General features: G+C 45.8%; 1 protein-coding gene across 1 annotated transcript; it reads right to left on the reverse strand.

The window, feature by feature from the left end:
* Positions 1–8,720: 8,720 nt before the first annotated feature.
* On the reverse strand, positions 8,721–16,906 carry LOC101947751 (pepsin A-like). The gene is made up of 9 exons (XM_065591787.1): positions 16,851–16,906; positions 14,212–14,368; positions 13,564–13,681; positions 12,107–12,225; positions 11,614–11,813; positions 10,875–10,991; positions 10,173–10,314; positions 9,948–10,040; positions 8,721–8,962 (listed from the first exon to the last, which is right to left on the reverse strand). Exons 1-9 carry the CDS (start codon positions 16,904–16,906, stop codon positions 8,825–8,827), a joined length of 1,140 nt encoding a protein of 379 aa, XP_065447859.1. The 3' UTR covers positions 8,721–8,824.
* Positions 16,907–22,263: the final 5,357 nt, after the last annotated feature.

The following is a 22,263-nucleotide window of genomic DNA, read 5'->3' on the forward strand; positions in this document are numbered from 1 at the left end:
GCACAGACCAAACCCCTTTGTTTTTAGGACACTGAAATCAGGTTCTTAAAAGAAGAATTTTATGTATAAAAAAAGTAAAAGAATCACACCTGCAAAATCAGGATGGAAGGTAACTTTACCGGGTAATAAAAAGATTTAAAACACAGAGGCTCAGCTTCAAAAGTTACAAAAAAAAACCCAGGAATAAAACTCCCTCTTAGCATAGGGAAAATTCACAAGCTAAAACAAAAGATAATCTAACACATTTCCTTGCCCTTATTTACAATTTTTGTAATCTTAGATGCTCATTTCAGGTATGTTTTCAGGAGATGTTTTTCCTGCCCGGTCTCTCTCTCCGTCCAGAGAGGGAACAAACAAAGAGAGCCCAAATAAAACCTCGCCCTCCCCAGATTTGAAAGTATTTTCTTTCTCCATTGGTCCTTCTGGTCAGGTGCCAACTAGGTTAATTGAACTGATTAACCCCTTACAGGTAAGGCAATTCAGTAAAGCTGCCCTGTGTATATTTATGACATGCCCCCAAATCAGAGATGGTGCTGGACAGCCTATTCCACACTGGCTGTGATTTCTTCCTGGAACTCTAGGAGGAAACAGAGTTAATAAGACACATGCACCTCTAGACATACCACTGATTATATAAAAACTAACAATATTTTTCACATTTCAAGGACAATTTTAATCAGCTGATTCTGGGAAGCTTTCACAGGAGAGTGCATCAGCCACTCTGTTAGAAGCCCCTGAAATGTGTTGTATTTCAAAATCAAAATCTTGGAGAGCTAAACTCCACTGAGGAAGTTTTTTGTTATTTTCCTTGACGGTATGAAGCCACTTCAGTGCAGCATGGATGGTTTGCAGGTGGAAACGCCATCCCCAAACATATAGGTATGGCTTTTCCAGATTATACACAATGGCGTAACATTTCTTTTCGGTGATTGACCAGTGGCTTTCCCTCTCAGACAGTTTTTTGCTGAGAAACACGACAGGATGGAATTCTTGATCCGGTCCTTCCTGCATTAAGACTGCTCCCACCCCACGCTCGGACGCATCTGTGGTTACTAGGAAAGGTTTGTCAAAGTCTGGGGCCCTTAGCACAGGGTCAGACATGAGTGTCACTTTAAGCTGGTTAAAGGCCTTCTGACACTCTTCAGTCCACTGAACTGCATTTGGCTATTTCTTTTTGGTTAGGTCTGTCAGTGGGGCAGCGGTTTGGCTGTAGTGCAATACAAATTGCCTGTAATATCCGGCCAAGCCTAAGAAGGATTGAACCTGTTTCTTTGACTTTGGGACAGGCCACTTTTGAATAGCATTCACTTTGGCCTGTAGGGGGTTGATAGTTCCTTGACCCACCTGGTGTCCAAGGTACATTACTCTGTTTAGGTCTATTTGACACTTTTTAGCCTTAACAGTTAGTCCTGCCTCCCTTATGCGCTCAAAGACTTTCCGTAGATGCTCCAGGTGTTCTGCCCATGAATCAGAAAATATGACCCCATTGTCAAGATAGGCGACTGCAGATTCTTCCAATCCCGCTAGGAGACTATCTACAAGTTTCTGGAAGGTGGCAGGTGCATTTCGCAGCCCAAAAGGGAGCACATTAAATTCATACATCCCCTTGTGGGGGATGAAGGCTGACCTTTCCTTGGCAGATTCATCTAGCAGTACTTGCCAGTACCCCTTGGTTAAGTCTAAGGTAGAGATGAATTGGGCATGTCCCAATTTCTCCAATAGCTCATCTGTGCGTAGCATTGGATAGTTGTCTGGGCGAGTTATAGCATTTAGCTTACAGTAGTCCACACAAAAGCATATTTCCTCATCTGGTTTGGGAACTAGAACCACTAGTACTGACACTGGTACTGACAGCTCCCGCTGAACTTGATAATACCGTAGGGACTGGGAATATGCTGTCCAGGCCCCTCTGTACGTTACTTGCTACAGGGTCTCACCCTGAGCCATACCTCTGGCAATCACACTGCACATTTTGTGTGAGACTGGAAAGCTGTTGTTGTTTAAAACAAAAAGATTCTTGAAAGCTCTTGCAAAGTGTTGGAATCCATTGCATTTCATGCATCTTTTTCTCACATGCCGGGCATTATCTTGGAGTTGTACACACTGTGGCAACCAACACAAGCCACATGCTCTTTTTGCAGAACTCTGACTTGAAAGTCTCCATGCCTTTGTGCCTCGGGTCTCTTTTATTGCAGTATTTTGGATTCTCTACCATGTCCACAGTGCCAAAGCACAGCCCACCCTCCATAATCTTCCTTCCGGACTGGGTGACTTCCATTGCTTGACAAGTTCTAACAGATTTGTCAACAGTTAATTATGGCTCTTCCAGTAGCCTCTGAGATTTTTGTTCCAGATCCCAGTCACAATCTGGACTCTTATCAGGAACTCAGTTTTAGCCCCCGCAAAATTAAAAGTTCAGCTCTTCATCCTCAAATCAGTCACAAATTCTTGCAGGCCGCAAGGAATTCTGCTATGGAAATAGCACAATTGGTTATGATCAGCCAACTTTCTGTAGAAGAAACTATATTATATACTAGCAGGGGGTGCTGCAGGTCAGGATTGAGGGGCATCAGAAGAGCTGTGGATGTGTCAGACCTGAGGGCTGGAACCGCAAGGTGGCCTATGGCTCAGGACTGAGGCGCTTTGGCAGAACTGGGTGTCTATTTCATATCCCAGAGCTATAATAATGAGGTCAAGATTGAGAGGCCTTGGCAGAACTGGATGGAGACCCAAGACTGGAAAAGCAGGAGGTGCTATATGACAGGATTTATCCCCACTGCTTTAGGATGCTATGAGGTGCCTGTATTGTCTCTCTGGTGTCAGATGTCTCAAAACAAACCTCCTTTCTCTAAATCTGAGATCTATTTCAACTCTTTGTTGAAAAACCTGGAGCAGGGAATGGAAAATACCTGCCCATTTGCAAAACTAACATCAGATGCCAGGACCTCACTGTGGGGCATCAGGGGACATCGGATAAGCTGATTTTCAGGACCAGTTCTGCTCTTTTAAACTTGTATGAACTGATAAGATTTCATACACAATGTGGCAAAGTTAGGCCTGCCCAGTTCCAGGCCCCTTTGTTAGGGTTGTCACTGGCCTACGGTGACTTTACTCCCAGTCACATGGAAACCTCATCCTTCCCCTGGTGTTTGCTTGTCCCCACAGGGTTAGGAGCGGATAGTGCTAAATGGAAAGTTAAATGCTATTTTTTAATCGCATGGGATTCTCATTCTGATGTCAGGCAGAGCACCTACATATTTCACCCAAGAGCTGTCAGGTGACAAAGCCTTTCACTACAGAACTGGGTAAACTGGAACCAGCACCATACAAGTAACAGGCTCTGGAGCCCACTCCCCTGAGTCAGCCAGTTGCTCAGATTCATGCTGCACATCCTATTTCCAGTCCACTAACTGCAGCACCAGTTCCCCATTACATGGCTGTATTGCAACTGGGGCCCAAGGTGTGGAAAGCTCCATTCCCATGATGGTACCCTCTCTCCCAACAGGGGTCCAGACAGATAGGAACAATGACTGAGAGGTAAATGTCTTCGTATCCCATTCCAGTTCTTCGGTGCCGCCTGTATTGTTCTTTGGAACAACCCAGAGGCATTTCTTTTCAAACTTAGCCACAAAATGTCCTCTAACTCTCATCTGTTCCTTGTGAAGGATGCCCCCATTTTCAGGTTACAGCCACGTGAAGATGGAAATCTATGAACTTGGAGTGTTCTCCAATCTACTCATAGAAGTCGATGTTTCTGTGGTTGGTTTAAGGCTGTGCCTGCACAGCCTCTTCTCCACACAAGCCCAGGAGAACCAATATCTCCTGTTTACTCCTGGCAGGAGATTTTCTGGAGCATGAAGCCAGCATGGTCAGCTGGGCAGTTGTGGTCAACAATAGAGATCTACTAGGAATGCTTGTGAAGCTGGGGGCGGGGAGGCCTTCCGTTCTATGTGACCCCTAGGCAGTGAAATTTACAATGGTGTGGGACAGCTGCTGGAGGACAGTTAGGGTTGAGGTAAGTAACACAGTGTCTACAGTCACATTGTGTCGACCTAAGAACATTGACCGTGGCGCTACACTGCTTGGGGAGGTGGTGTCAGCATAACAGGGCACTTACATTGGTGGGAGACAAATTTAAGTGTAGCCACATGCATAACTAGGTCAATGTCAGCTGCCATGCTTCGACCTAACTCTGTTCTATGGGCCAGGCCTCTGACAGTAAAAGCAACTGTTTTGGAAACACGTGTCACTCTCACTTAAAGAAAAAGGACTCGGGGCTTATCTACGCTGGGAAGTTCCTTTGTGTTAAGGGAGGGCATAAATGTAAGTGGAATAGCTGTTCCTGATTAACTCTCTGTGATAGCCTTAATCACGTTCTGCAGCAACTCATCCTGTGCACTAGTTCTGGGCAATCACAGTTCTCATACCACGGAGACGAGACTGGGATTTTTTAAATCAGATTGGCATATATAAAATCAAACTCTGGACTTTGCTCCACTGCACTCTGATCCAATGCTCTAGAGAACATGTCCACAACCATGAAATCTCTCCCAGGTTTGTATTCGATTTGCAAATCATACAATTGTCAATTCAAAAATTATCTATGTTCTCACGGGGGGTATCTGCCAGACCCCTTTCGGCAATCAGTGGTTTATAGTCAGTTTCAGCTCACACTTGCCCTCTTATATATATATCACAACAAGAAATTCTTTACTAACAGGGATTAAAGTCAAAGTCGCCTCCTCTGTTTGAGCATATTGACATTCAGGTTTTGTTAGCGCTTGCTACACAAGCTACTGATCTCCACTTCACCAGCTGCTGTAAGAGAAACCATTGAAAGATACAATTTCCCTCACCCTCAGGATGCTGCCCTCCCTGCTGCCTGCCCTGGTCATGGAGGCAGTTCCTGCCATCAGCTAGGGGATGCTCTGCATGGAGTCAGTGAGTTATTATTTGTACTGGAGTAATGCCAGAGGCTGCAATCAAAATCCCATTGTGCTAGGCACTATACATTACATGTAGTGAGAGGCAGCATCTGCTCTGAAGAGCTTCCAAGCTGAACAGACAAAGGGAGGATCATTAGTCCCATTGTACAGATGGAGAACTGCGGGACAAAGAAGGAAAGTGACTTGCCCAAGATCCCACAGGGCATTTGTGGCACAGCCAGGAATTGAACTGAGGCATCCTGAGCCTCAGGCTAATGCCGTAAACATAAGCCATAATAGGAGGAGCCGTTAGATTGTGCGTCTTACACTGCAGCTTGTTGTTACTCCTCTAGGTGTAGAAGGCCTCATAAACCGAATCAGACCGTCAGCTTTTGAATCAAACATTACTATTCCCTGTGTGACCAAGCTGTCAGAACAGCTGTGGATCAGACCCTTCCACTTCCTCCATGTCACAGTCATAGAGACTCAGCTGTACTGTTGCGACGGATTAAAATTAAAATTTAATTATGCTAATTGCAATTATATTGTGTGCATTTAGCTATTATAAATTAATGAAATAAATACACTATATAGTTAAGGGTTAATTAAAATAATTTTAAATGTGAGGTTAAAACTAGCTCTAGGCTTGCAGTTTTTGCTAATTAAAATTTTTAAAAAATTAAAACAAAAAAAGTAAATAAAAACCTTAAATTTAAGCACCTTTAATATGAGAGCTCATTATAATTAAAATGGTTAATCAATAGTTTATTTAAATTTAAAAAGGCAATGCTCCAATAGGAGTCCCTATAACCTGTGTGTTTTATAAAATTAATTATAAAAAAACTAAATAATAAAATATACTGTAAAACTGTTGTCTAAAGCTATCCTAAAAAACTTTTTCCTAACACCTTGCTCCCCAGCTGTTAAGGCTGGCTGAGCAGGTAGGGAAAACCCTGAGTGCTCCGCTACTGCCACCACCACTTGCCTCCCTGTAGGGAGGCCCTGTACTTACGGCACCCACAGTATTAAATAGAGTGTTACAAAAAATTCAGGAAGCTGGGTTTATTAAAAAAAATGCAAAAAGCCCAGTTGTGTTCCCAACAAGTAAATTATTTTGAAGTGACTTGGGACAGGAAGGGTGCTCCCCTAATCAACAAAAAGAAGAGCTGATTTTTAAATTACCAGCTCCCACAGATGTCACAGCTCTTAAATCCTTTTTGGGAATGGTTAATTTTCCCCAAAATGTTATTAAGGGGTTTTCAAAAAAGGCAGCCCCGCTGCATAAGTTGTTAAAGAAGGGGGTGAAGGGGCCCTTTGCAGCAGGAAGCCATAATCCAGTTAATGCAGGCCTTAGTTCAGGCTCCAGTTTTAGCATATTCCCAGGTGGGACAGCCATTTGTGCTACAACTGGCAACTACAAAAATGGAATGGGGAGGGTACTAAGTCAGAACCATGGAACAGGGCTCCATCCTATGGCTTATGCCCTTAAATAAAGTAGAAAGAGGGTTTACTCCTAATTAAAAAAAAACCTTAGGGCAACCAAAAAAGGCATAGCCCCTATATCAACAAAAAAAAAAACCCTAAACAAATAGATGTAATCACCCTTCAAAGCAGGACCCCAATCTAGCAGTGACCGTGGCAAAAAAAAAATACAGAAAATGGACAGTGTGGCAGCATAAATCCAAATTAAAACTAGCCACTAAAACAAAACAAACAAAAGTAGTTTGGATGGTACCCACAGCATTAAAAACAGAAATAATTTCCCTAGCCCATGAGAGGGGGCATTTGAGAGTAAAAAAAATCTTTAGCTAAATTGCAAGCACCTGGCTGGTGCCAAATATAAGCAGCACTATAAAATAGTTTGTAAATAACTGTCTGTCCTGTACAGCCAATAATGTTAATTCTAATATAATCAAAAGGCCTCTAAAACACCAGAGAATAGAGGGGCCTTGGGCTCATTTACAATTTAATTACATTGGCCCATTAGCAAGAAAAGCCAGGGGTAGTCAATATTGTTTAGTAATTGTTAATCTGTTTACAAAATGGAGTAAACCAATCCTCACCCAAAACTACACAGCCCAAACAACAGCCCGTGTTCTGATTGAGCCGATAATAACCAGGTGGGGTATTCAAAAAAATACTGATTTGGACCAAGGGCCCCATTTCATCAAGAATATTACTAAAAGGCTTTGTCAAGCCATTCGAATTAAGCAGAAATTGCATATAGCAGGACACCTCCAAGTTCAGGCCAGTTAGAACGGGCTAGCCGCACTCTTAAAACAGCTTTTAACAAAATAGTAAACCAGCAGGGTAAGGATTGGGATCAGCGACTACCATTTATTCTTATGGTCATAATGGACTCTGTGGTCTCTCATGGAGTTATCCCATTCAAGACAACAACTGGAAAAAGACATGTGCCTTTTAGAACAATGGTGGGTAGGTGGCGCATCGCTAATAAACTGTAACCCCGGGTCCTTACAGACCAGTGGATGCAACAGCTGTTAAAAGTTGTTGCTAGTACGCATAGGCAGGTAGCTGTGGCCCTAGCAGCCAATGACTAGTGGTGTTCCCCAAGGGTCAGTCCTCGGACCAATCCTATTCAACTTATTCATAAATGATCTGGAGAAAGGGGTAAACAGTGAGGTGGCAAAGTTTGCAGATGATACTAAACTGCTAAAGATTGTTAAGTCCAAAGCAGACTGTGAAGAACTTCAAAAAGATCTCACAAAACTAAGTGATTGGGCAACAAAATGGCAAATGAAATTTAATGTGGATAAATGTAAAGTAATGCACATTGGAAAAAATAACCCCAACTATACATACAATATGATGGGGGCTAATTTAGCTACAACAAGTCAGGAAAAAGATCTTGGAGTCATCGTGGATAGTTCTCTGAAAATGTCCACGCAGTGTGCAGAGGCGGTCAAAAAAGCAAACAGGATGTTAGGAATCATTAAAAAGGGGATAGAGAATAAGACTGAGAATATATTATTGCCCTTATATAAATCGATGGTACACCCACATCTCGAATACTGTGTACAGATGTGGTCTCCTCATCTCAAAAAAGATATACTGGCACTAGAAAAGGTTCAGAAAAGGGCAACTAAAATGATTAAGGATTTGGAACAGGTCCCATATGAGGAGAGATTAAAGAGGCTAGGACTCTTCAGCTTGGAAAAGAGGAGACTAAGGGGGAATATGATAGAGGTATATAAAATCATGAGTGATGTGGAGAAAGTGGATAAGGAAAAGTTATTTACTTATTCCCATAATACAAGAACTAGGGGTCATCAAATGAAATTAATAGGCAGCAGGTTTAAAACAAATAAAAGGAAGTTCTTCTTCACGCAGCACACAGTCAACTTGTGGAACTCCTTACCTGAGAAGGTTGTGAAGGCTAGGACTATAACAGAGTTTAAAAGAGAACTGGATAAATTCATGGTGGTTAAGTCCATTAATGGCTATTAGCCAGGACAGGTAAGGAATGGTGTCCCTAGCCTCTGTCTGTCAGAGGATGGAGATGGATGGCAGGAGAGAGATCACTTGATCATTGCCTGTTAGGTTCACTCCCTCTGGGGCACCTGGCATTGGCCACTGTCGGTAGACAGGATACTGGGCTAGATGGTCCTTTGGTCTGACCCGGTACGGCCTTTCTTATGTTCTTATGTTCTTATGTTCAAAAAATGAATAAAAGATGGGTCCAATCCTAAACCCCATCAAAGAGAAACAATTCACTCGAATGCTCTTATATTCCTTTATTCTACTGGGGGTAAGATTACAGGACAGAGGGTGAGTGTGGGGTGGGATCACTAGACCGATACGCGGTGTTGGGGCTCTAGAGAAACGGAGACTCTCCAGGGTCAGTGTTCCATGGGAGTGTCCCGGGGACGGCGCTGTGTTCATGCCACAGAGGCCAGGGCCACCTGGTTGTTCGCCCTGTCGAAGACAACGTAGTACTGGCGGATGAAGACGTCTCCGAGGATCCAGAGCCCTCCGACTTCGATGCTTTGAAAGCCGGAGGTACAAGATCCTGACTCCTGCACCAGGGGAAAAGGGGACATGGTAATTATTGGGCTGGAACTTCAATGAGTTATCATCCTTAGGGCCTGCTGGTGCCTGTTACCATCTTGGGCTGGGATCTCAGAGCTCTCAAACCAAGTAGCATTAGGCTGGGCAGGGCTTCGATAGGAGAACTCTGTGGGCTGCAGGGAGTGACATTGGTGAGTTCGGCCCCAATTTTTGGTGCTTCTTAGATGCCTAACTCCCAGTGAGCTACCTTTGTGGATGTGGGCCTCAGAACAGCCCCAGTGCCTAAGCCTGAGCCTAAGGGTTGCAGTCTGTCAACTGGGAAGAGAAGCAAGGTCCTGACCACTTCTGTTCATGACACATCCCTTGGGGAGGCAAAGCATGCTCTCTCCAGACTCCTGGCCAGATTCCAAAGGGAGCAATTACATTCTGCCACCAGAAATCCTGCTGTGATTATAAGTGGATTTGGGCTTCCCCACTGCCTGTCCCACCTACCAGCTGGTGTTGCTGTGTGCTGTTAAAGCAGCTTACCTGTTCCTCCCCAGAGGAGAGCAAACTCTTATAATGGGGAAGGAAAATCCTTCCTGATGCCCAGGTACTCATGCCCTGGAGCATGAGGCAGTGATCTCTCTTGATCTAACCTCCTAGCTTGGGTAGCTGCTCATTTAATTCTCTCCTAGCCCTGTAAGGCCCCTGCCCTGGTGATCTCCTATGGTGGCCAGCTCTACAGGCTGCCTCTCTGCTCTTCCGGTATGTCACTTTCACTCTGGGTCTGCCTTGATCTTGAACGTCCCTCCCACTGAACCTCTTTGGGGGAAGAGCTCTCTGCCGCCCCACTCTCATACTGGGGACAGACTCTGAGCTGCGTCTCAGTGATGCTCCTGCAGGCTCATGCCGGCTGTGCAGGGGCCAGTTGCCAGCACACTCAGTGCAATGGCCTCAGGCACAAGCCCTGGCTAAGAGACCCCGAGGCGGCTTTCTGAGTAGGACACTCACATCAATGATGTAGGCACTGGCGGGCACAGGGAACTCGATGCCATTGATGGTGAAGACGATGTTGGGCAGGCTGCTCATGTCACTGCAGCTGATCTGCAGGGAGGAAGGCAACACACGGAGGAAAGGTTAGACACGTCTCAGGCAGTAGGTTCCCCAATGAGAGAGATGGAGCATCGCATCCGTGTGTAGCAGACACCTCTAGAAATATCTGTCCCTTCTCCCTGCCCTTACCGTGCCATCACTGGCACCGATGTAGGAGTTGATGTTGGAGATGCCAGTAGGGGGCCCAGCCAGCAGAGAAGTGCCAGTGTCAATGATAGCCTGGCAGCCACCAGAGCAAGCGATGGTCTCTCCGTTCATGGTGACGCTGCAAGAGAGAAAGAGTCAGGGGAACATCCCTATGGACACTTTCGATCTCATTCCCACTCAGCCCACGAGCCAGCAGTGAGGGGCCTGTAGGGTGATTCTTGCTGACTGCCAAAAACTTTCCCCTGATGTTTCAGCCTCGACCTCTCCTTCCTTGACTATTGCCCATCGCTCCTCATCCTACAACCTTCTGGGACTGTGACCGATCTAGCCTGGGGGTCACAAACAGATGTCAAGGGATCATGACCACCCCGCCCTTTACTTTATTGCTAAACAGAGGAGAGAGGGGTCCTAGCAAAGGGGACGAGAGGGTGGTGGTGCTGCCCTTACCCTGCCCCCCTACTAGTGGCAGACACAGGTCATCTCTGGGTCCTGGTACGGGCGAGGTGGAGAACCACTCATCTAACTGCCTCACTGGTGAGCCCCTTTCCTATAACTCTGCCTTGTCTCTCATCTTCTCTAGACTCTAAGTTGAGCTTCCCCCAACTCCCACATCATCTCCATTTGCATGTCTTTTCAAAGTAACAAGTTAAAGGGAAAGGGCCAAGGGGTGGGTGATACCTGTCCATGGTGATTTCCCAGTAAGTCTCAGAGGAGAGAGGGATCCAGTTGAGGCTCCCAGAGTAGTAAGATGAGTCGATGCCGCCGAACATCACAAAGCTCCCAGTCTGGCCATTGCTGGAGAATGGAGAGTGAAGGAGGATGTATGAATGGTCGGCTAACAAGACAATAGCAAATGCTCCAGCTGTTAGGGAAGGACCACAGCTGGGGAGAGCTGGGGTACAGTCAGAGCTGGGCACATCAGCATCTAGTAGCAGAGATAGGACAGACTGGTTGGATGAGAGGAGCACCTCACTCCCTGCTTTGATATCACTTTGGGCTTTCTCTTCCTAGATCTCAAAAGCTAAGCACATTTGGGCCTGACCAATATGTGGATGGGAGACCACGAAGCAAAGGCCCAGGTGTTTGAGGCAGTGGTGTCAGTGACTCAGTAGGTGCTGCTCTTCCCTCAGAGTCAGTACCAAGCAGATGGTTCAGCCTGGTGCTAGAAGGTGTTGAGCCAGGGTATCATCTGGGTGACATGTTAGGGGGAACTCTTCTCCCAGGAGTCAGGTTAATACCAATGCCCTAGTGTTTATTTCTGCTCCCACTAGCATAGAACAGTGGGCATGTTCCATCCCAGAGGTGGCTGCTTTGGGGGAATTCTGATGCAAACGTTGCAGGGATCACTCATTGTGAGAGGCGCTATAGGAACATGAATCTCACTGCAACAGATGGGCTGTTTCCAGCCCTGACTTACGAGCTCAGGTAGACGGAGAAGAGGTCCTGGGACACCAAACCCTCATTCATCATGTTGTCAAAGACGGGGGTGGCATCAGAAGAGGCGATACTGGGGAAGGCCAGACCCAGGATCCCGTCAAAGGGGGCGTAGTAAAAGGTGGAGCCAGGCTCGGTTTCACTCAAACCAAAGATCTGTTTGGTGTCCACAATGCCTCCAACCTTGGGAGAGGGATGGGGATAATCAGACACACCCTACACCCTGGGAGAAGCTGGCAAGTCGACCACAGGGTCCTGATGGCCTGGGGAGTTCTCAGAGGCTGGCGTGCCCTGCACTGTGGTCTCTCCCCTATATGAGAATATTCTGTGAATGGTCTCATTGCCTCTTTTTCTATCCTCCCTCTCCCAGTTCATACCCATATTCTGCTTTAGCTTCCCAGATGCGTTCTGTCCTTCTAACTCCAAATCTTTCACCATGTCTGCTCCAGGGGCTTTGATCCTTTCTTGTGATTTACCTGGACAGTGTCATAGGCCAGGATTCCGGTCATGCTGCCGGTGCCATACTGGATGGAGAGGTTCTGGCTGGTGGCCTGGTAGGTGGAGGAGTCTGATGGGTTGAATTTGTTGTGGTTTGCTACAAGTACAGAAGAGTCAGAAAGTCACAGACTGACACTTGTAACTCTCCCCATGCATTATATGGAGAGCCTGGGTGCCTAGTGAGACTGTGAATTCCTTGGTGGGATGAGGGTGCCTAAGAGTCACACATTGCAGTACTCAGCATTGCCACACTTAAGTGCCTTTGTGGATCTAGCTTCCTGTTTTACTAGGGCCCATTCCACCTTTGACACTGTGTAGTATGTGGAGGGACAATGAAGGGAGACCTGCTGCATTCTGACTTCCTGGATGAATAAAAATCAATGATGAAAAATAAAATCTGATTTTCTAAAATGTCAGTATATTTTTTTTAAATAAACCTATTTAAAATTAACTTTGAAATTATGACAACATATGGTAAGGCTTAAACTTACTATAATCTACTAAAATCATTTAAATTAAATACAAAGATTATTATTAAGCAGTGCATGTTTCTGGCTTTAAAGAAAGTCAACAGAACAGGAAGATTTCACTGACTCAGCACCTAGAACCAGAGTTTCCTTTGTTTCAGTGCTAAATGAGCTTTTTTGGCAGCAGTAGTCTCTTCTGCAGGTGCAGAGAGAATACTTTTTTCATGTCAGTTTATTAACTAGTTCAGTTCACCGACTAGTTCATTCCAACTTAAGTAACCGATTGGGAGTTAAAAAAGTGGGAACACTTGTTTTCCTCTTCCAATCTCTGAATAAAAGCTAGGTGCGAGAGGATGAGCTCTACAAGTTTTAAAATCTTGTAGGACCCGCTGGTCAGAAACAATAGTTCAATTCACTGACTACATATAACACTTCCTTTGTTTCATAAATCAATTAGTTTTAAATGCAAAACATTTGATAAATTTTTCTTTCTTGTATATACAGCCCATTGAAAGGTGTTTTAACTAATTTTTTTAAAAGCTGGATTTTGAATTTTAAAGTGAATTTTCCAATTTCCATCCAAACTGAGTCTGATACAAACCAAAAATGAATCATAATATAGTAAATAAGAAACGCCTCCTTCACCATTTTCTAAAATAACTAAAAAGTGAACAAAGTAAGAATTTGAATAAATGTATATAAAGCTATGTTAATTGCTTAAATAAATGTGTATTGACATAGTGTATCCCCCTGATTTGCTAAAGGAAGTAGCAAATATAATGTAAATATATAGTTGCAAGTCAACCTGTTTATAGTGATTACAAACCAGTGAGAATCAACTTCCTTTAGAAAAATCATTAAAATCAATTATTTCAATTCAGGTTCCTCCTTTCTAATGTAAATCCCTATAATTTCAATCAATCCGCCCAGCTGGAATGTCAAGGCAAGAGGCGTTGCAGGTGACTTACTGCAGGCTGTGCTGGAGCAGTACACGGAGGGCACCCACAGGTTGGAGGAACCGGTGTCGAAAATGACAGTGAAATCCTGAGCAGGCGTGCCAATTGAGATGGTTCCATAATAATCAACCTGTCAAAGCAGGACAAAAAATAATGGAAAAAGAGGGAACCCTTGCCATCCAAGGGCTAGATCATCGCCTGGAGTAAACCGGCGTAGCTCCACCAGCTGAGAGTCTGGGCCACAGTGTCCTTGCTAAAGGCCCAGCCTGAGCTGGTGTTTCTCTGCCATCACTTTCCCCAGCATGGCTCCTAGCAACTCCTGGCATCCAATAGTCACAGGTGATCAAATGCACACAATTATTTAGCCTCAGATCCCTGAATCTCAGTGTGTGGAAGAGCATGATTGGAAGAGGGCAACCAGCAGACCCTGGGAGTGCTATTCCCAATGCTCTTCTTAATGCCATCCAATGACAGTTGGGGGCTGGGTGGCCCAGCACAGGTTCTTGGCTGAAGCAAGATGGGAGCTTGGTTGGAAACACATGAGTGGGGGAGTGGGTTGGAGCACTTTTGGGAGGAGGGCGAGATCAGCTGTTGGCAGAGGAGTGGGAAGCTTTGTTAAGGAGAGGGAGGCTACAAGACCTGCTCTCCTGCCATACTCACGTCCATGTAGTTTGTGAGTGGCTCACTTGCAAACTCGTTGGACAGGCTGGGGAAATACTTGGAGGCCAGGTTGTAAGGATGTTTCTTCAGGAAATCCTCCAGCAAGCCATGTTCCTTAAGGTTCTGCCTCAAGGATTTCCCCTTCTTCAGGGAGACCCTAATCAACAAGGGTAGAGAGATTTCAGAGTAGCAGCCGTGTTAGTCTGTATCCGCAAAAAGAACAGGAGTACTTGTGGCACCTTAGAGACTATCAAATTTATTAGAACATAAGCTTTCATGGGCTACAGCCCACTTCTTCGGATGCATAGAGAGAGAGACCGATCAATAGGAAATAAACAATAGACAAGCCTTGTGTTCAGAGCCTAAAGTGCAATCCAGCTTTTACATTGCACTGAGACCCCTTAGTACACCTAGGATTATGAAAGGAGTGCAAAAGAGTTGGGTGCCCAGTGCACTGAAAGTCAATGAGAGTTGGGCACATAATTCCTGTAGGACTCTCGGAAAATCCAAGCCTATATGTACTAGAAGAGAGATGGCTCAACGTTCTGGGAGCTGGACTAATACATGGAAAGAGACAGTTCCTGCCCTGTAGAGGTTACTGTTGAAATAGACAAAATGGACAAAGGAAGTATGATCCGCCACCTTGATTCCGTCAATCATGCTGTTCTGCTTGAAATCACGTTCTCCCTTAACTTCCATGTCTCTCCTCTCATGGTTCTCCTCCTACATCTGTAATCACTCCTTTGATGCCTTCAGAGGATCTGCCCTCCAACTTTCTGTGGGAGTTCCACAGGGCTCTGTCCTTGGTCCCCTTCTATTCTCCTTCTACCCCTTATCTCTGTGTAATCTCATCCGCAAACACAAATTCCACTACAACCTCTATACTGATGACTCACAGATCTGCTTCCCTCCTCCAGACCTGTCTCCTTCTGTCCAAAGTGAAATCTCGACCTTCCAGGCCTGGCTTGATGGGAGTAATTGAACATGGGAGAGGCCTCATTTTTTAGGAGGCAGGATTAGTAAGGTACTGTGAATAGATCAGCAGGCTGAACACAGAATGTCTATGCTAACCAGGACAGATGAGTGCATGGGAAGCCAAGAGACAGAATGGCTGAACTAGCCAAGATAAGGCAGAGAACATCAAGGGAATCATTTACAAAGGACAGGATAACTGTGGACGAGATAAGATGGGAACATAAAGATGAGTAAGTCACACATGGCATGGATAGAGCATGCTGTACAGGGATTGGTTCCTACAAAGAAAGCCAATCCCAAAACATGTGAAACAACTTTTCTGTAAAAAAACAACAAGGAGTCTGGTGGCACCTTAAAGACTAACAGATTTATTTGGGCATAAGCTTTCATGGTTAAAAACCTCACTTCTTCAGTTGCATCTGAAGAAGTGAGGTTTTTACCCACAAAAGCTTATGCCCAAAATCTGTTAGTCTTTAAGGTGCCACCAGACTCCTTGTTGTTTTTGTAGATACAGACTAACACGGCTACCCCCTAATACTTGAAACTTTTCTCTAGCTCCTCACATCCAGTCTATGTCTAAATCTTGCCAAATCTTCTTGCAAAAACTCTCTGAGATGCAGCCTTTCCTAGCCCTTCACACAGCTATAGCTCTCGTCCCAGCTCTTCTCCTTTCATGTTTCAATTGCTGCAACTTTCTTCTCCCTGGCCTTGACAAATGCCATTTTGCCCCATTCATGTCCATTCAGAACATTGCTGCAAAGATAATCTTCCTAGCAAGTCACTTTGAACATGACACTCCTCTCTTTGGGTCCATCCGGTGGCTCCCCCTGCTCTATGATATCAGACATAAGCTGCTTGTCTTCACTTCCAAGGCTCTTCGCATTCAGTCCCACCCTACCTCTCATCCCTCATTGGCTATCAAGCTATCGATGCCCACCTTCCATTGGCCCATGATGCCAGCCTCTACTGCCAACTTGGTACATTTTCAATCACACACCTTCGTGCTTTCTCCCACCTGCCCCCTATGGTTGGGAGGTCCTCCCCATAAACATCTGCAAAGCTACCTCACTGTCCTCCTTCAAATCCCTCCTTAGAAACTCTCCTTTGTCGTCGTGCCTATAAAAAAAACATAACAACAGTTTGGCTGCTGGTGTGCAGAGACCACTATCCATCAAACTGACTGATTGTACTCCCCTCTCAGTCTGTCTGCATGTCTCTGTTGTCTCTTATGTCTTACTGAGGTAGTTATCTACTTAGGGAAGGGACAGTCTTCCAGTGTCTAGCGCAATGGAGTTCTGGTCCATGACTTATGGGTCGTAGATGCTGTGATAATACAAATAATAAACACTAATATTATCACAGAGAACTGATCCCCACAGAGAGACTCTGTCACTTGCCCATGGTCACAGAGGGAGTCTGTGGTAGAGCCAGGCATTAACCCAGATCTCTCAAGTGCCACTCCAGTGCCTTAACCACAAGACCTTCCTTCCTCATTCCTCTGCTACAACACAAAGCTAAGAGGTTGTTCCCAGCTGCTGCCTATACATGAATGGAGAGTAGAGAAAAGAATGAGAGCGGTGCAGACACTCCCCTTGATAATCACACATTGCTATGTAGAAAGCCAAGTTCAGCAGCCCAAAGTGGTCTGTTCCCCCAATACTCACTTTGTCACCCTGCACTGAGAGATCGCCACCAAACTCAGGAGCAGAAGCCACTTCATGATGTTTTCTGACACACAAGCCAGTGGTGATGAGTGGTGAATGTAGAGAAATGCCTGGGTGCTGCTTCTTATAAACACACAGCCCAGAGCTTTCCTTATCGCATTAATAACCCTGATAAGAAATGTAAACCTTCCCGATAAGATCTTCCAAAATATCCTTAAACAAAATTTTGGAGAACACTCAAAGTCCATAGATTTCCACCTTCACTTCGCTGTGACCTGAAAATGGGGCATCATCTAGAGGGAAGGTGTGAGAGTTCAGGGACGTCTAAGCTTTGAAAAGCAATGCCTCTGGGTTGTTTTAAAGAACAAGGCGGGAGGCGCAGAGGAATTTGAATGGGATATGGAGACATTCACGGCTCGGTCATTGATTCCAATCTAGCCCTGTGCTGGGAGAGTGGGTACCTCAATGGGATTGGAGTCTTCCACATCTTGGGCACCACTTGCAATACAGCCATAGAATCACAGAAGTGTATGACTGGAAGGGAACTCAATAGGTCATCTAGTCCAGTCCCCTGCACTCGAGGCAGCCATGCAGTGGGGAATTGGTTTCTTTATGGGAATTGGGGTATGGAGCTTTACACCTCTAGGTCATTGGTAAGGATACGATTCTGTCACAGAGATCACAGATTCCGTGACTTCTTCCAGTGCAGGGCTGGAGCAGCTGTCAGCCCTGGGCCATCAGACCAGCAGCCTCAGGGCTGAAGCAGCAAATGGGGTTGGCTCAGCCCCCTTGGGGCTGGAGCAGCTGTGGTCAGCCTCTGCCACAGGAGCAGCAGCGGGGCTGAAGGAGCTGCTGGAGGTCAGCGCCTGGCAGCACTCTCACTGTTAGACATCCACCCTCACCCCCCGGTTCCTACCCTCCCTGCCCCCGGCAGGGCTAAGATTCATACCAATGACTGAGGCTTTGTCTACACTGGCAAGTGAAAGACAAAACTTTTGGCATTTGTTAGAGGGCTTTCCCTTCCCCCCCTTCCCTGGTTCTTGTAATGCAGACGGAAAGCAGAAGACCAGAAGTTCGAAGTGCAGGCAGTGCGATGTTTATTGGGGTTAGTTCCAAGCAAACATATTCCAAAGCCCTTCACACCAGTCGGGCTTATCTCTATATGCCGATAGAGTTTTCCCCTTCCCCTCCTCCAACTACAGTTCTATACGCCAATGGAGCCCCTTCTTCTTCTAACCCCTAGCTCCGCACACCAATGGAGCTCCCTCTTCCCAGTGTTCTGTTTCCAGCTCTGATGCTGCAGAGCATTTAGCCTGTGTCCCCCTTCCCAGCTCTGATGCTGAAAAGCCTTGTCTGTGTCCCTGTTCCTCATTCTCTATTCCCACTCCCCCAGTCTCCCATTCCCCTATTACCATTATCATTCCCCTTCCCACTCCCATTCCCCATTCCCACTCCCACTCCTTCTTCTTAGCAGGCCCAAATATACCTGCAGTGCACGCCCCTAGTCACACCCCTTATAACTTATGGTCATGTTCTGTTCTGGAGGGTCGTGAGTTGGGGTCTTCATCCCACCCCTTTTGTACCCCATGGGAGGGGTAAGGAGTGAGGTTGTGCTCCGGTCAGGGGCAGGCATTTCTCTGGTCTTTTAGTGTTTTACCTCCCCCCGTAATCCTCCCTTGCCCCTCCTGACTGGTTGCCTGACCTTGCTTTGAGATAAGGGGTTGAGGTACTCGTCAAATGTGCGATCATATATTGCACTCCCACCATACCCTGTAACACTTTTAGCTCCATCCCTTTGTCTCATTGTACTAAAAGTCCCATCTGGTTGTGGGAAATGCAAGACACAGCATCTTTGTCCTTTGTTCTTCATACATATTAGTAAGGATGTAAGAGTATTAAACATCAAACCCAAAATTCTATCTCGGGCTAACAAACAGGCTTATAAGCTAACAGCATCCAGAGGTGTTAAAAAAACACACACACACGAAAGACAAAAGTTTTGCCGACGACAAGTGCCGGTGTGAACAGTGCTTTGTCTGTAGGAGCGCTCTCCTGCCAACAATGCTAACACCACTTGTTGGGCTGGAAGTTTTTTGTTGGCAGGAGACCTCTCCCCTGCTGACAAACAGTGGCTACACTGCACACCTTTTAGTGGCACGGCTGTAGTGGCACAGCCGTGTCGCTAAAAACTGCACAATGTAGACATAGCCTAAGGTTAAGATTCTCTTACGGGTATTTTTAGTAAAAGTCAGGGACAGGTTGTGGGCTTCTGTGAATTTTTGTTTATTGCCAATGGAGGCCCCTGTTGACGGGCGAGAAGCAGATGTCCAGCCCTCCTTGGGAACAGGGTAAGGTCACCATGACTTAGACCTTAGGGGGAGAGAAAAGGAGAAAATCCCAGATGGCCCCAAACCTGGAGACTGATTCCCTGGCCCAGGAGCAAATTATGGGTTCAAGTTCCAGTGGGTTGGATGTGGGAGAGGTCTCACTTCTTAGTCCTGGTACTTCAGCCATCCTGTTCCTCTCAGAAGACTATCCATTGGACTTGGGTACCAGGCCATGCACCAGGAGCAGCCACTCTACCTGAAATAAGAATGAGAATCCCATCAGATTAGACAATAACGTTAATTTTCCATTTAGCGCTACCAGGCTCCTGACAAGCAAACACATCATGAGCCACATTCCCCCACCCACTAATACTAACTAGGGCTTAATAATCATAAATATGTATGAGGAGTTCCTGGCTCGAAATAAAGACTCTTTTAAGAAGCATGACAACCAAGGGGACTTGCCATCTGGCAAGTTCAAGAATGGAAGATGGAGCCATTTGCTTTTCATTGTGCCTCAGTCCAATCTGGCCACAAGCTGGGGAACAACTGGCTCAGGAACATTAGGATTAGCATACAGAGGCTTCCACTTCTAGGCCCCTAGGTACAGTCTGAGTCCAAGTCAAGGGATGGATGTTTGGTGGCCCCATGTCAGATGAGTGGGAAGGGGATGGGTCTCAGTCCCAGACCCTGGTGGGACAGGTGCCCACATTGCCAGATAAATTAATCATAAGGGGCACTAATTGGGCCCCTTTATCTCAGTATACAAGTCAGAGATCATAGAAACCAATCCTTTTTCTCCCATCTTTAGATGTAACCCTTCCAGGTCAGGGCTGGAACAGTTATTGGACTTGGGGATAGAGGTCTTCTCTGTCCTGGGACCTTCAATTCACAATAAGAGATCTATCCCTGATCCCCCTTCCCTTCAGCTTCCTGTCTGGGTGAAGCTGTGTGTACCATATCGCCTCCCACTGGCAGCCCTGTTAAGGCTGAAGGTCTAGAAATCATGGAGATTCTATTCCAGTGACTCAATGAATATGCATGAGCTCATCTACGGAAACAGCAGAAAATGTCTCGATTACAAGAATTTAAACCTGACAAAGCTCCAGCGTGGAACAAGTTTTAGGAACACAAGAATTGCCATGCTCCTGGCTGGCTCTGGTTTGGTGCCAGGTAGCTCTGAGAGCTTCTAGAGCCTCTGCCTCTGTTTGTTCCCTCTCCTGGTCTGGGTAGAGGACTGTGTGGTCTTCAGGAAACACTGTGTCCCAAGGGGCTTGAAAGAGCCCCTCTTCACTCAGTCACTGAGTTGCACCTGCCCCTGCTTCACAGGGCATGGGTTTCTGCAGCGCCCCTCCCCCAGACTTCTTGTGTCTGGGAAGCTGAATGTTCTGAAAGGTACAATTCCCAATATCCAGCCACAACGTAATAACAACACTTAACAACCAACATGTATATAACTCGCTCCTCCAAACACTCATAACCATCCTATTAACGAACCTTGCTAATAATGATCAGTTAATCTCTCAGGTGCCCTGTGCTGGTCTCCCTGCCAGATCAGCACTATTGTTGTCAGAAGGCTGTGAGTCCATTTTGTTCTGGAGATGGCATGTTTTGGGGCTTGGTTGTCTTGACCTGTTACCTAACTGAGACCCTCTCAGGCCAAATGTCTGACTTTACAACCCTCCTCCCTCTATTCTGGATGTGGAGAAGGTGTCACCTATCCCTCATCAGCATGAGTCCATCTGAGGTGATAGCCTCATACAACTGCAGGGCAGTCTCACTTAATACCACCACTGTTGGTGACCATTGATTTCCATCACAGATGTGCGCTGCATCATATTCACAATTTGGTCGACGCTCCCGGGATCCCAAATCATCTGGCTTTTTTTTATTTGTTTTCTCTGTCTCTCTTTATTCTTCTGCAAATCCCCAGTTCCTCGAACAGCAGCTTCTGTCATCGCAGGTGTTCTACTTGTCAGTATTCTGTTAAACCACATGTCTGCAGGTGACAAACGATGTTTCATTGGTACCATCCTGTAACTGAACTGTGCTAAGCCTAGCTCAGAGTGTGACTCCAGAGCACTTTTCAGTAGCCATTTTATTATTTTAACACCATTTTCCACCAACCCACTGGTTTGGAGATAATGGGGATTTAGCAGTTACATGTCTAAACCCAAACTTCACTGCAAACTGCTCAAACCCATGCCCACTAAACTGCTGCCCATTGTCAGACTATACTATGTCAGGTATAACATGGCTAGCAAAAACAGATATGCACAATCACCTGTTCAGCTATAGTATCTTCCAGTAAGGCTATCTCAAGAAAGTGAGAATAGTCTAGAATGAAGACACATAGCTTTTTTCCAGCCAATGTAAACAAATCTCTGCCTACTTTGCTCCAGGGGGCCAATTATTCCTGTGCCTCCAACATTGGCCCTTTTGCTAGACTTGGCCTGTACTTTTGGCATATACGACAAGCCTTGATGGCTTCCTCAATGTTGCTGTTCATTTGAGCCCAGTGTAAAACATTTCCAGCACTTCACTTAGATTTCTCAATTCCTAAATCACCGTCATTTCTCCTTCATAACACATTTTACTGTAGCATCTTATGAAGCACCATCCTGACTCCTTTAAACATAGTCCCATCTGGTACTGACAGCTCCCTCTGAACTCAAAAATAGGGACTGGGAATATGCTGTCCAGGCCACTCTGTGCGTTACTTGCTACAGGGTCTCACCCTGAGGAGTAGGTCTCGCAATCACAGTCAACATTTTGTCTTAGACTGGAAAGCTGTTGGGTTTTTTTTTAAATGGTCCTTGAAAGTTCTTGCAAAATGATGGAATCCATTGCATTTCTTGCATCTTTTTCCCACATGCCGGGCATTATCTTGGAGCTGTACACACTGTGGTAACCAACACAAGCCATGTGCTCTTTTTGCAGAACTCTGACTTGGAAGTCTCCATACCTTTCTGCCTCAGGTCTCTTTTCTTGCAGTATTTTGGATTCTCCACCATGTCCACAGTGCCAGAGCACAGCCCACCCTCCATAAACTTCCTTCTGGACTGGGTGACTTCCATTGCTTGACA

This window comes from Chrysemys picta, chromosome 4 (genome assembly GCF_011386835.1).
Source record: "Chrysemys picta bellii isolate R12L10 chromosome 4, ASM1138683v2, whole genome shotgun sequence".
Lineage (NCBI taxonomy): Eukaryota > Metazoa > Chordata > Testudines > Emydidae > Chrysemys > Chrysemys picta.

Bases quoted from the DNA above. Each gene is read 5' to 3' on its own strand.
- LOC101947751 (XM_065591787.1), bottom strand. From the start codon at position 16,906: ATGAAGTGGCTTCTGCTCCTGAGTTTGGTGGCGATCTCTCAGTGCAGG. The intron at 12,226-13,563 runs GTAAGTCACCTG...CTGTACTTGTAG, and splicing joins CTGCTCCAGCACAGCCTGCA to CAAACCACAACAAATTCAAC. The intron at 11,814-12,106 runs GTAAATCACAAG...CCCTCTCCCAAG, and splicing joins TGGCCTATGACACTGTCCAG to GTTGGAGGCATTGTGGACAC.